General features: G+C 38.3%; 1 protein-coding gene across 4 annotated transcripts in view; it reads right to left on the reverse strand.

The window, feature by feature from the left end:
• Nucleotides 1-14,232, reverse strand: part of ZFYVE9 (zinc finger FYVE-type containing 9) — a 110,386-nt gene that overhangs the window by 20,868 nt on the left and 75,286 nt on the right. For all 4 annotated transcript variants that reach the window (XM_025288763.3, XM_025288762.3, XM_025288761.3 and 1 more), the window contains one exon: nucleotides 6,620-6,724. In XM_025288763.3, the coding sequence (XP_025144548.3) occupies nucleotides 6,620-6,724 (105 nt within the window). The remainder of the gene's footprint in view (nucleotides 1-6,619; nucleotides 6,725-14,232) is intronic.

A 14,232-nucleotide genomic window follows, 5' to 3' on the forward strand; every position in this document is an offset into this window, starting at 1 on the left:
ACATTTAGGATTATTTCTTCTAGTTCTGTGAAAAATGTCATGAGTATTTTGATAAGAATTGCATTAGATCTGTAGATTGCTTTTGGTAGTATGGATTTTAACAGTATTAATTCTGCTAATTCATAAATCTGGAATATCTTTCTATTCCTTGGTGTCAGTCTTCAATTTTCATCATCAATGTTTTATGATTTTAAGAGTACTGATCTTTAAATCCTTGGTTAAATTTATTCCTGGGTATTTTATTTTAGGTGTTTTAATCTATAGGTTGATAGGTTATCTTTTTTTTAGTACCTTAAGGATTTTGTGCACTGTCTTGGGAACTGAACTGTTTGAATGAGAAGTCTACAGTCATTCTTATACCCATTGCTCAGTATATAAAGTGGATATTTTTTTCTCTAGTTGCCTTTAAGATTCTTCTCTTTACCTCTGGTGTTAAGCAATTTGATGATGATGATTATAACGTTCCTTAATGTAATACTTTTCATCCTGCAGCTGGAGTTCATTGAACTTCTTGAATCTATATGATTCTCAGTTCAGTTCAGTCGCTCAGTCATGTCTGACTCTGCGACCCCATGAATCACAGCACGCCAGGCCTCCCTGTCCATTACCAACTCCTGGAGTCTACCCAAACTCATGTCCATCGAGTTGGTGATTTACAAAATTTTTCATCACTGATTCTTCAAATATCTTTTCTGTCAACCCACTTCTCCACTCTTTTGGGGACTTCAGTTACAGAGTTAAGCCATCCAACATTTCTCACATCTCAATGATACTCCATTCATTTCAATTTCCAGCCTTTTATCTTTGTGTTTCATCTTGGATGGTTCTGTTTTTAAGTTTATTAATTTTTTCCAGCAGTGTCTGATCTGCCATTAATCTCATCCAGTGTATTTTTCATCTCATTGTCATTTTTGTTTCTTAAAGTTTGATTTGGGTTTTTTATATTTTCCATGTCTCGCCTTAAAATGTACAGGCCCTCCTCTTGTTGAAGTTTTATTTTAAGCTTGTTAGGTAGGATCAGAGCAGACTAAATTTATGGACAACTTTGATCACTAGAAATAATCTGTCCCTTTCTTACTCTAGACAGTAAGAATATAAATTATTCCTGGACCTTTGAGAAGTGTTCTAGCTGTTCCTCTTCAGTGTTTTTCTCATATACATGCATTGATTAGTAGTCAGCTGAAGACCCAATAGGAACCTCTTACAGATGTCCAGAGTTCTTTTATTTCCATAATCTGTCTTGTAAATTCTAGCCATCATGACCTCCCTACATTCTCTTCAACTCAGGGAGCCTCTAGACCTCTAGGATCGGGTTAAGTTCCCTCTAACTGCACTATGGCCTGGAAACTAACTCCAGACAGTAAGGTGGGGTAACCATAGGGCTCATCTTTTCTATCCCATTGTTCTTAGGTTTTTGCTTTTTTCCCCTCACATATTTTGTCATGATGTTTAGCTATTTAAGGTAGACTGGTATGTTAGTGTGTGCAAGTGCTGCAATAAAAAAACAGCAGCTTAAACAAGTGGTGATGGCTTTAGGTGGTGGCTTAAACAATAGAAATTTATTGTCTCACAATACTGGAGGCTAGAAATCCCAAATCAAGATGTCAATAGCATTGGTTCCATTTGAGGGTTGCAAAAGGAAGAATTTGTTTCAGAACTCTCTCCTGACTTGTAGATAGTCATCTTCTCCTTATGCCTCTTCCTGTTGTCTTCTCTTTATACGTGTCTAGGTCCAAATTTCCCCTTCTTAGACGGTAAAGAATCCACCTGCAGTGCGGGAGACCTGGGTTCGATCCTTGGGTTGGGAAGATCCCCTAGAGGAGGACATGGCAACCCACTCCAGTATTCTTGCCTGGAGAATCCCCATGGACAGAGGAGCCTAGCAGGCTACAGTTCATGGGGTCGCAAAGAGTCAGACATGACTGAGTGACTAAACACACAGGTCATACTGGATTAGGGCTTTACCTCTGTAAAGATCCTAAAACCAGCCCTACAATCAGACATAATAATTAAACTGATGTTTATGAAAATCAGTTTAGGATAGTGTTTAAGAACAGGGATACTGAAATTAGAGTGCATGGGTTTGATTCTAGCTCCAACACTTGCTGCTTCCCTGGTGGCTCAGAGGGTAAAGTGTCTGCCTACAATGTGGGAGACCTGAGTTCGATCCCTGGGTCAGGAAGATCCCTGGAGAAGGAAATGGCAACCCACTTCAGTACTCTTGCCTGGAAAATCCCATGGACAGAGGAGCCTGGTAGGCTACAGTCCATGGGGTTGCAAAGAGTCGGACATGACTGAGCGACTTCACCTTCACTTTCCAACACTTGCTAGCTCTGTGCCTTAATTCCCTTACCTGTAACCAGGGACTTACCCTACTCATTTCATAGAGATAGCGTGAAGATACATATATGTTTAGAATAATACCTGATACATAATATATCCTCAATAGATATTACTTAACACAATGATCAAAATAATGTCTCATAAGAACATGAGTAACTTTACCTAAACCAACAGAGTTCTTGAATAGCCTTGATGAAGGAGATTAGAAAATTTATATTCAGTGACTACTTCATTTATTAAAATTACCACTTCAGAAATCCTACCTTCTAACTTTCTAAGCTTAAAGTCTTTCCTTATATGGAAAAAAATGTCTGACATTTCAGTAAACAAAGCATGCTGCCTGTCATTCTGGTAAACAATGAATGTTGCCTGCCATCAATTCATCACCACTATAGCCACCATCAACAGTCCATGATAAGGGGATATCAGGATGGAGAAAGACAGGACACTGGCCCTAGATGGCTCAGATGCATATCTAAGGAATAATTTCAGTGAACTCTGACTCTTGCATCTTCCCATACTTAGAAAGAACTAAAATCATTAACCTGAGATGTCTGGATATTTTACACTTTTTCGTACTTTACAGTAATCTTTTGATGTTCAACTACATGTATTTTTTCCAGCAAAAATTCCTACATGTTCTGGCTCCTCCTCCCTTACCTCTTTGGAACAATCCCTCAGAGGTATTTGAGAGGCTGTCTCCTGGGCTGCATTCTCAATAAGGCCACTTAATAAAACATAATTCTCAACTTTTATGTTGTGTTTGTTTTTGTCAGTTGACGCTTAGAAGTCCCCCTCTCTCCATAATTTACATATAAGCTGCCAAAACTCAGTTTTCTAGAACTTTACTTTGGTTAAGACATGTTTTTGTTTTAAAACCTATAAAGTCTCTTTTACAAATTATCATATTAGAAGCAAAAGGCAAGGTAGAAAGGGAAAAATATATCCAACTGAATACAGAATGTCAGAGAATAGCTAGGATTAAAAAAAAGGGGGGCTTAAGTAAACAATGCAAAAAAACAGAGAAAAACAATAGAATGGGAAAGTCTAGAGATCTCCCCAAGAAAACTGGAGATATCAAGGGAATATTTCATCCTAGGATGGGCACCATAAAGGACAGAAACATTAAGGACCTAAGAGAGCAGAAGAGATTAAGAAGAGGTGGCAAGAATACACTGCTGCTGCTAAGTCACTTTAGTTGTGTCCGACTCTGTGAGACCCCATAGACGGCAGCCCACCAGGCTCCCCCGTCCCTGGGATTCTCCAGGCAAGAACACTGGAGTGGGTTGCCATTTCCTTCTCCAATGCATGAAAGTGAAAAGTGAAAGTGAAGTCGCTCAGTCGTGTCCGACCCTCAGCCACCCCATGGACTGCAGCCTTCCAGGCTCCTTGTCCATGGGATTTTCTAGGCAAGAGTACTGGAGTGGGGTGCCATTGTCTTCTCCGAAGAATACACAGAAGAACTATATAAAAAAAGGTCTTCATGATGAGATAATCATATTGGTGTGGTCACTCACCTAGAGCCATACATCCTGGAGTGTGAAGTCAAGTGGGCCTTAGGAAACATTATTACGAACAATGCTAGTGGAGGTGATGGAATTTCAGCTGAGCTATTTCAAATCATAAAAGATGATGCTGTGAAAGTGCTATACTCAGTATGTCAGTAAAGTTGGAAAACTCACCAGTGGCCACAAGACTGGAAAAGGTCAGTTTTCACTCCAATCCCAAAGAAGGGCAATGCCAAAGGATGTTCAAACTACCATACGATTGTACTCACTTCACATGCTAGCAAGATAATGCTCCAAATCCTTCAAGCTAGGCTTCAGCAGTACGTGAACCAAGAAATTTCAGATATACAAGCTAGATTTAGAAAAGGCAGAGGAACCAGAAATCAAATTGCCAACATCCATTATATTATAGAAAAAGCAAGGGAATGCCAAAAAAACATCTACTTCTGCTTCACTGACTAGAAGAAAGCCTTTGACTGTGTGGATGACAACATGTGGAAAATTCTTAAAGAGATGGGAATACCAGACTACCTTACCTGCCTCCCAAGAAACCTGTATGCAGGTCAAGAAGCAACAGTTAGAACTGGACATGGAACAACAGACTGCTTCAAAATTGAGAAAGGTTGTATATTGTCACCCTGCTTATTTAACTTCTATGCAGAGTACACCATGGGAAATGCCGGATAGATGACTCACAGCTGGAATCAAGACTGCTGGGAGAAATATCAACAACCTTACATATGCAGATGATACTACTTTAATGGCAGAAAGTGAAAAAGGAACTAAAGAGTCTTCTTGAGGGTGAAAGAGGAGAGTGAAAAAGCTGAACACAGGAGCCTGGTGGGCCATAGTCCATGGGGTCACAAAAGAGTCGGATACAACTTACGGCTAAACAACAACATACAATGAAATATTGTGTATGAAATTACTTTTCCAACTAATAGACACAACTGTCCAAGATCATAAGAAATAAAATTACACTGAGTTAAAACAAAAATTGAATTAGAAGAGAAATGAGTCTGCTAAATCAAGGAAAATAAGTGATATACAATTGGTAAACTTTACTGAAAATTAAATATAATAAATTACAAGCAATACAGTTACTGCTTTTGAACAAAAATTTTTGAAACTTCACAACCATAAAGTTAGGAGGTGGGATTCAAATAAAGACAGATAATATGAATGGAAGTTGTCATGAATGTCCTTAGTCAAGTACTGAAATAATTATGGGGGCCTCATAGCTTTTACGGGCTTCTTGGTTTGCTCAGTGGTCAAGAATCCTCCTGTCAATGCAGGAGATGCAGGTTCAATCCCTGGGTCGGGAAGATCCTCTGGAGAAGGAAATGGCAACCCACTTTAGTATTCCTGCCTGGGAAATCCCATGGACAGAGGAGCCCGGCAGGCTACAGTCCATGAAGTTGCAAAGAGTCGGACACGACTGAGCAGCTAAACAACAACAACATGGCTTTTACAGATATACTTGTATAAATGTTCCAATTACCAAACACAAAGCATCATCGTGCAAACATCAGGGATAGCAACGTGTGTTATCATCTCATTTCCGGATGATAAACTCCCAGAAGCATTCATAATGTCTAATTCATCTTTGTATTTCATATCACAGAATATATTTAATAGATATCTATGAAATAGATAATAACACTTCTATGAGAAATAAAACAAGTTTTCGAAGCATAGTTTAAAAAACTATTTAGGGTACAAATTACATACAAATAGTTCTCTTTAAAAATTTGACTCTACGTAGTTTGGTATAGTTTCAAGGTAGGACTATCCAACAGCTAATTGTACCCAGAAAAAATTAAGCACTCTTTTGCACTACTATTTTCTAGTGTCCTGAAAAAAGCCATCAGACAGAAAGCAGGGGGTAAAAGTTTTCTTCAAATATGTCTTTCCCACATAATAACACTGAGCCCTGAGCTTATAAGTCCAGTAAGACATTTCTGTGATTTTAAGTATATATCAAGTACAAAAATAATGTTTACTGAATGTACAAATGACCAAGTGAATAAATGGCAGAATGGGAAAGGAAAAAAGAAAGGAAGAAGGGAAAGTAAGAGAAGGAAGGAAGGAATTATTTTATACTCAAAATAGTACAAGAAGTAATTGGGGAGTTACTACCCTGCCTAATAAAATAACAAATTTTAACATATCAAGTTTTAAAATTCCTCTTTTAAATCACAGTGATTACTATTCTACACTTCAGAATTGATTTTAAGAAATTTTAAAATTCAAGTAGTACTTCACTTGGCAAATAGGCAAGAACAGTGCTTACATAATTCTGTTAATATATGTGTAGTATGCATAATTTCATTTTAGTTACAAAATACAGCTTAATTCAAAAGATGTAATCATTTCAAAATTTTACTTAAAAATCATTTTTGGACTTACACAGGTGAGCTATGCTTAAACATTATGGGTAGTTAATAATATATACTTACCAAAAGAGGGAAAAATCAAAAGATCCCATCACTAATATTATAAAGTTAATTTTATACCTCAAACAAAATGCAAATCTGCTACTGATCATCAGCACCAAAAGGTCAAAAAACAAGAAATGACACAACCAAAAACTAAGTAAGACAAATTTAACATCTTCCTTTCTGTTATGAAATTCTCTATCACTGATCTAATTCATATAATATTATGAACTGATTTCACTGTCACTAAATTAAAATTTTACATGCAATCATGAATTTTCATCATCATTGATAATGTTCAATTATGAAAAAAAACACAGTAAATCTTACCTCATTGTATCTGTTGCTGGGAATTTTGATGCTGGTTTTCCGAACTTCCATATCAACCACCAAACCTTGAACTACTGGCAATGTATACTGGTAATTTCTAAAGTCCTGGGCAAAAGCAGATTGAAGTGGAATAAAGAATTCATCAATGACAGGATCTGATTAACAGCAATAAAATTAGCACAAAGGAAAAGAATGCCAAAATTAAATACTTTTGAATTAAATAAATGAATTCATTCATTTAAATAATAAGAAAATGCATGATGAAAGCCCCACTGTGTGTATTCTAGCTCTCCAGTTAGTCTGTAAACTCTCACAAGGAAGCAGATTAAGAAGTTTTATATACCATTATATACAATATTAAACAAATATTTGAATGTTTATCTTGCTTTCTCAGCACCTGACATTTTCTGTATTTATTTGTTAACTGTCTCTTCCCTATGAGGTAAGCTCCAAGACAGCAGAGATGATCGCTTGTTTTGTTCTTGTTATATCCAAAATCCCTGGAACATGCTGGGAACTCAGTGAACACTTATACACTAAAACACACACATATACCACATCCAGTGTGGCTGAAGCAAAGTGAGCAAGAAGCAGCAGGAGTTCAGGTCACAGTGACAGCGCACAGCTAGATCTCACGGGGTCCTGTAGGTCACAAGGACCTTGACCTTTACTTTGAGAAGGCTTTAAAGAAGGATCTCTTTAACTCTCTCCTCTGTAAAGAACAGATGGAAAAGGAGCAAGAACAGAAGAAAGGAGATCAGCTAAACACAATAAAAATAATCTGGGCAAGAGACAGTGATAACTTGAACCAAGATTTTAACAGTTCAAAAGGCAGTCAGAAGTTATCAGATTCTAGATATATTTAAAGGGAAAACAGACAATATTTGCCCTTAAGTTGGATGTGGAATGTGGAAAAAAAAAAAAAAAGAGTTGATGATTCTGAACTGTATGGCTTGGGCAAGTAGAAGACAGGAACAGGAACTGCCACCAACTGAGATACAGAATATGATGAGAAGGGGAAGGTGGCAGGTCAGAAGACTGCAGGAAAAGAAATGAGAAAGAATAGTGTCCTGGAAACTAAGAGTAGAAAATGCGTAGATGCTAGTAAGTTGTTGGATGGAACTGTGTGAAAACTATCTTCTGATTGCTTCTATTCATTCAGGGAAATTGGGGTTATGTCATCAGCTGAAACTGAGGAAAGGAGAGGCAGCACAGGAAATTTGAGAAGAAATCACATGCAAAAAGTCATATGGGGAGTTAGGAATGTATTAAGGACCAGGAAGGACTGCTGGGTAGGTTCAAGAGCTTCCTTAATGGTACTGGTCATGAATCTAAAATGAGACCCATGGGTATGCTGCTCTTTCTGTCTTCACTCATATTTAACGTGGATGGAAGTTAAGAACGAAGAAAGAGTCAGATCTGCACTGGTAAAATCAATTGACTTTTCAGGTATGACCTAAAGCAAATCCCTTACGATTATAGAATGGAAGTGACAAATAGATTCAAGGGATTAAATTTGATAGACAGAGTGCCTGAAGAACTATGGACGGAGGTTCATGACATTGCACAGGAGGCAGTGACCAAGACCATCCCCAAGAAAAAGAAATGCAAAAAGGCAAAAGGGTTGTTTGAGGAGCCCTTACAAATAGCTGAGAAAAGAAGAGATGCTAAAGGGAACAGAGAAAAGGAAAGATATAACCATCTGAAATCAGAGTTCCAAAGAATAGCAAGGAGAGATAAGAAAGCCTTCCTCAGTGACCAAAGCAAAAAAAAAAAAAAAGAGGAAAATAATAGAATGGGAAAGACTAGAGATCTCTTTAAGAAAATTAGAAAGATGGTAACAATAACCCTGTATACGAGACAGCAAAAGAGACACTGATGTATACAACAGTCTTTTGGACTCCGTGGGAGAGGGAGAGGGTGGGATGATTTGGGAGAATGGCATTGAAATATGTATAATATCATATATAGAACGAGTCGCCAGTCCAGGTTCGATGCATGATACTGGATGCTTGGGGCTGGTGCACTGGGACGACCCAGAGGGATGGTATGGGGAGGGAGGAGGGAGGAGGGTTCAGGATGGGGAACACATGTATACCTGTGGTGGATTCATTTTGATGTTTGGCAGAACCAATACAATATTGTAAAGTTTAAAAAATAAAATAAAATGGAAAAAAAAAAAGAAAATTAGAGATACCAAGGGAACTTTTCATGCACAGATGGGCACAATAAAGGGCAGAAACAGTATGGACTGAACAGAAGCAGAATATATTAAGAAGAGGTGACAAGAATACACAGAAGAACTATACAAAAAAGATCTTCATGACCCAGACAACCATGATGGTGTGTGATCACACCTAGAGCCAGACATCCTGGAGTGTGAAGTCAAGTGGACCTTAGGAAGGAAGCATCACTATGAACAAAGCTAGTGGAGGTGATGGAATTCCAGGTGAGCTATTTCAAGCCCTAAAAGATGATGCTGTGAAAGTGTTGCACTCAATATGCCAGCAAATTTGGAAAACTCAGCAGTGGCCATAGGACTGGAAAGGTCAGTTTTCATTCCAATCCCAAAGAAAGGCAATGCCAAAGAATGCTCACCGAACAATTGCACTCATCTCACACGCTAGCAAAGTAATGCTCAAAATTCTCCAAGCCAGGCTTCAACAGTACATGAACCGTGAACTTCCAGATGTTCAGGCTGGATTTAGAAAAGGCAGAGGAACCAGAGATCAAATTGCCAACATCCGCTGGATTGTCGAAAAAGCAAGAGAATTCCAGAAAAACATTTACTTCTGCTTTATTGATTACACCAAAGTATTGACTGTGTGGACTGTATGACTGTGTGGATCACAACAAACTGTGGAAAATTCTGAAAGAGAAGGGAATACCAGACCACCTGACCTGCCTCCTGAGAAATCTGTATGCAGGTCAAGAAGCAACAGTTAGAACTGAATGTGGAACAACAGACTGATTCCAAATCAGGAAAGGAGTACATCAAGGCTGTATATTGTCACCTTGCTTATATTTAACTTATACGTAGAGTACATCAGGTGAAATGCCAGGCTGGATGAAGCAAAAGCAAGAATCAAGACTGCAGGAAGAAATATCAATAACCTCAGAAATGCAGGTGACACCACCTTCATGGCAGAAAGCAAAGAAGAACTAAAGAGCCTCTTGATGAAAGTGAAAGATGAGAGTGAAAAAGTTGGCTTAAAACTCAACATTCAGAAAACTAAGATCATGTCATCCGGTCCCATCACTTCATGGTAAGTAGATGGGGAAACAATGCAAACAGTGACAGACTATTTTTTTGGGCTCCAGAATCACTCAGATGGTGACTCCAGCCATGACATTAAAAGATGCTTGCTCCTTGGAAGAAAACCTATGACCAACCTAGACAGCATATTAAAAAGCAGAGACATTACTTTGCTGACAAATGTCCATCTAGTCAAATTATGGTTTTTTTCCAGTAGTCATTACGGATGTGAGAGCTGGACCATAAAGAAAGCTCAACACTGAAGCATTGATGCCTTTGAACTGTGGTGTTGGAGAAGACTCTTGAGAGTCCCTTGGACTACAAGGAGATCCAACCAGTCAATCCTAAAGGAAATCAGTCCTGAATATTCATTGGAAGGACTGATGCTGAAGCTGAAACTCTAATACTCAGGCCATCTGATGTAAAGAACTGACTCATTGGGAAAGACCCTGATGCTGGGAAAGACTTAAGGCAGGAGAAGAAGGGGATGACAGAGGATGAGATGGTTGGATGGTATCACCAACTCTATGGACATGAGTTTGAGCAAGCTCCAGGAGTTGGTGATGGACAGGGAAGCCTGGCGTGCTGCAGTCCATGGGGTCACAAAGAGTTGGACACGACTGAGCGACTGAACTGACTGAAAGGCGCTAAAGCAAGTAAATGACAAGTGATACTGAAATTACTGGACATGCAAATGGGGAAAAAAAGAACTTCAAGGAATGCCTCACAAACAAAAATTAACTAAAAATGGATCACAAACCTATATCTAAAACATAAAACCATAAACTTTTGAAGAAAGCATAGGGGAAAATGCTTGTGATTTAAGTTTTAGTCAATAAGTTCTTAGATATGATATAAACAGAATGCCCCATAAAAAATTAACAAACTGGACTTCAACAAAATTTAAAAATTTGGTTCTATTAATGACATTATTTTTAAAAATGAAAAGATGATCTACAGACTTGAGAGAAAACATTTTAAATTGATACAAATCTACCAAAGGACTTACATTCAGAATGCATGAAATACTCTCAAAATTCAACAATAAGAAAACAAAAACCATATCTTTTATATAGCAAAAATTTGAACATTTATTAGAGACATAAAGAAGATAAAATAAGCAAATAAAAAGATGCTCTAAATCACTCATCATTGGAAACATAAAAATTAAAATCACAAAATTAAAACAATTAGACTTCTATTAGAATGGCAAAAATTAAAAACTAAAGGAGGAACAAGTGTTGACCAAAAAAAAAAGACTCTTATACCTGATGAATGCAAAACTTGCAGGCATTTTGGAAAACAATTTTACGGTTCCTTATAATGTTAAATCCTGATAGCTCAGTTGGTAAAGAATCCACCTGAAATGCAGGAGACCCTGGTTCGATCTCGGGGTCAGGAAGAACCCTGGAGAAGGGATAGGCTACCCACTCCAGTATTCTTGTGTTTCTCTTGTGGCTCAGCTGGTAAAGAATCCGCCTGCAATGCAGGAGACCTGGGTTCAATCCCTGGGTTGGGAAGATTCCCTGGAGGAGGGAAAGGCTACCCACTCCAGTATTCTGGCCTGGAAAATTCCATGGACTGTCCATGGAGTCGCAAAGAGTCGAACATGACTGACCGACTTTCACTTTCATAATGTTAAACATACAATATGGCTCAACTCTCCCACTCCTAGATAAATCAAAACTAAACATTCACACAGAATTTAATACATGAATATTTATATTTATAGCAGTTATATTCAGTTGCAAGAAACTAGAAACCTAGATATCCATCAACAGGTGAATGAATAAACTGTAGTTCACACATACAACACAACCCTACTCAGCAATAAAAATCAATCATCTATTGATAATTGAAGGTTACCAGAGTATGCCACAGCTAAATATGCCTCTTGTTAATCAGTCTTTGGCCAGTCTAATTTAGAGGACCTCAGCCAAAGAACCTGAGATGAGTGGAAGAGAATGATTTTATTTCCTTCCCAACAATATATATAACATAGATTAATCTCAAACGCATTAGGATAAGTAAAAGAAGCCAGACTGAGAAGGCTACGTTCTGTATAATTTCCCTTACAGGACAGTCCAAAAAAACTAAAACTACAGGGACAAAGAATCAATGATTACCAGACATTAGAAGTGCACCAGCAAATATTCTGGAGTGACAGAACTGTTCTGTATTTCAATTGTAAGAGTGGTTGTAATGTAACTGTTACATGTGTGAAAACTCTTGGAAATGTACTCAAAAAAAGGTGGCTTTTACCATACAAAAAATTGTTTTAAGTTTTAAAGAAAGAGGTAGATTTAAGCAGGGTTTACATTTTTCCAGGCTACCACAAAACACTTAGTAAAAGAGAAAAAGGAACTAGAATTATGTAAAAAAGTGATTTAATGATGAAACTATGGAATCAAAATATACAAAAACAGAAAAGCAACAGGAGTGAGAAACAGTGAAAAGGTTTCTTGAAATCAGGAGACTGCAGGATCCTGATAATCTACAGAGAAAGTGATAATGTAGAGTGAGATGCTTCAGGAGATAATTCAACAAATGTTTGTATAAATGAAATGATAGAGACCATAGAAACCTTAGGCTGCTGTTGCTAGATTACAGGACAAATATCTCCTTTTCATTCCAAAATAGATTACAACCTGAAAGAAAAATTGTCTTGCAGAAAAATGAGACTAAAAACTAAAATTACCAAGGAAGGACAAAGGGGTGGGGGCTGGAGTAGAAGAATATAGAGAGATATTATATATTAAAATATAACTTAGAAATTTTCATTTCTGCCCAAGGTGGAGGAAAGGAGACTAGATTAGCCTCATGTCTTAAACAACCAAAGACCGCACAAAACACATGGAACAATGATTTTCAAGAGAGTGAATTTCAGGTAACAAGGACAGTGATCCTTGAGAGACTGGAAACAAACAAGATGAGCTCTGTGACTGCCCAGGTTATGCTCCAGGAGAGCTTCCAAGCTCAGATGCAGGAAAGGGGAACCCCGGCAGAGGCTGGCAGATTTCCTGAGAAGAGAACTGAAAAATGAGAAAAATGAAGGTAGTTAGAGTTGACAGGACAGAGAGGAGAAAACTGCAGACAGGATTCCAAAGGTTTGCAGAAGGTCACATCCAGTGTTTAGCAGTGCTCTCATTAGCTAATAAGTGTGAGGAAACCTGAGGCCAGTGAAAGAAATGCCTGAAGTGATTATTGGGAGCATTATCTGATACACAGGTCTGGGAATAATGCCTATTCCCAAAATCCAGATAGAAAGACCTCTTGGGGCATTCATGGGCATTGAGTAGATCTTACTGTATAATAAAGAATTTGGCTGACCTTTGCCCCTGGTTCCTGGGACATAGCTTCTAAACCCTTGGAATTTCCTGAGTGATATGAGTACCCTTGTTATTCCTGGTGGGCCCTATGTCTACGTCATTTGACAATCTGTGTCAACTTGATGATATTCAGGCTAACAAGATGACTCAGGGTGGTAGCTGGCCATTTCAGAAACATCAACCACATGATGAGAGTTTGGGGCTTTGAGGTGCACGATACCAGCCTGACTTTTGGGGAATGCTGAAGTGGGGCTGAAGATTGAGTTCAATCACATAGCTAATGATTCAATCAATCAGGAATAAGAAGGAATCTCCAATAAAAACTCAAGACACAAAAGTTACTTGTTTGGAACCCTCCCAGACCCTGCACTCTGTGTCTCTTCTATTGGCTGCTCCTGATTTATATCTCCACTGTTATAATAAAACTGTATCTTAAGTACAGTTGGCTCTTGAATAACATGGGAGTTAGGGGAGTCAATCCCTGCACAATCAAAAATCCATGTATAACATGAGTGTAAACTCAGCTCTCTGAACTGCAGTTCTGCAATCTGCAGATTCTAGTAACCATGGACTGTGTAGTACAAATTTACTGGAAAAAAAATCCACCTAAGTAGATCTCAGCAGTTCAAGCCCATGTTGTTCAAGGGTCAACTGCATACTACTTTGCTGAGTTCTGTGAATCATTCTAGTGAATCACCAAACCTGACAGGTTAGTGGCATCTCCAACATTTGTATCTAGTTAGTGCCAACTATAGGAGGTCTGGGGACCCTTGAACTTACAGCTAGCATCTGAAGTAATGGCAGTCTTAACGAAAGACTGTGTCCTTAATCTGTGAAGTTTAGCTTAATTCCAAGCAATGTTCAAAGTCACTAAAAATCACTGTGGTTATTGTTTCAGTCACTAAGTAATGTCTGACTCTTGAGACCTGATGGACTGTAGCCCACTAGGTTCCTCGTCCATGCGATTTCCCAGGCAAGAACACTGGAGTAGGTTGTCGTTTTCTTGTCCAGGGGATCTTCCTGACCCA

The sequence above is a fragment of the Bubalus bubalis genome, chromosome 6 (assembly GCF_019923935.1).
Source record: "Bubalus bubalis isolate 160015118507 breed Murrah chromosome 6, NDDB_SH_1, whole genome shotgun sequence".
Lineage (NCBI taxonomy): Eukaryota > Metazoa > Chordata > Mammalia > Artiodactyla > Bovidae > Bubalus > Bubalus bubalis.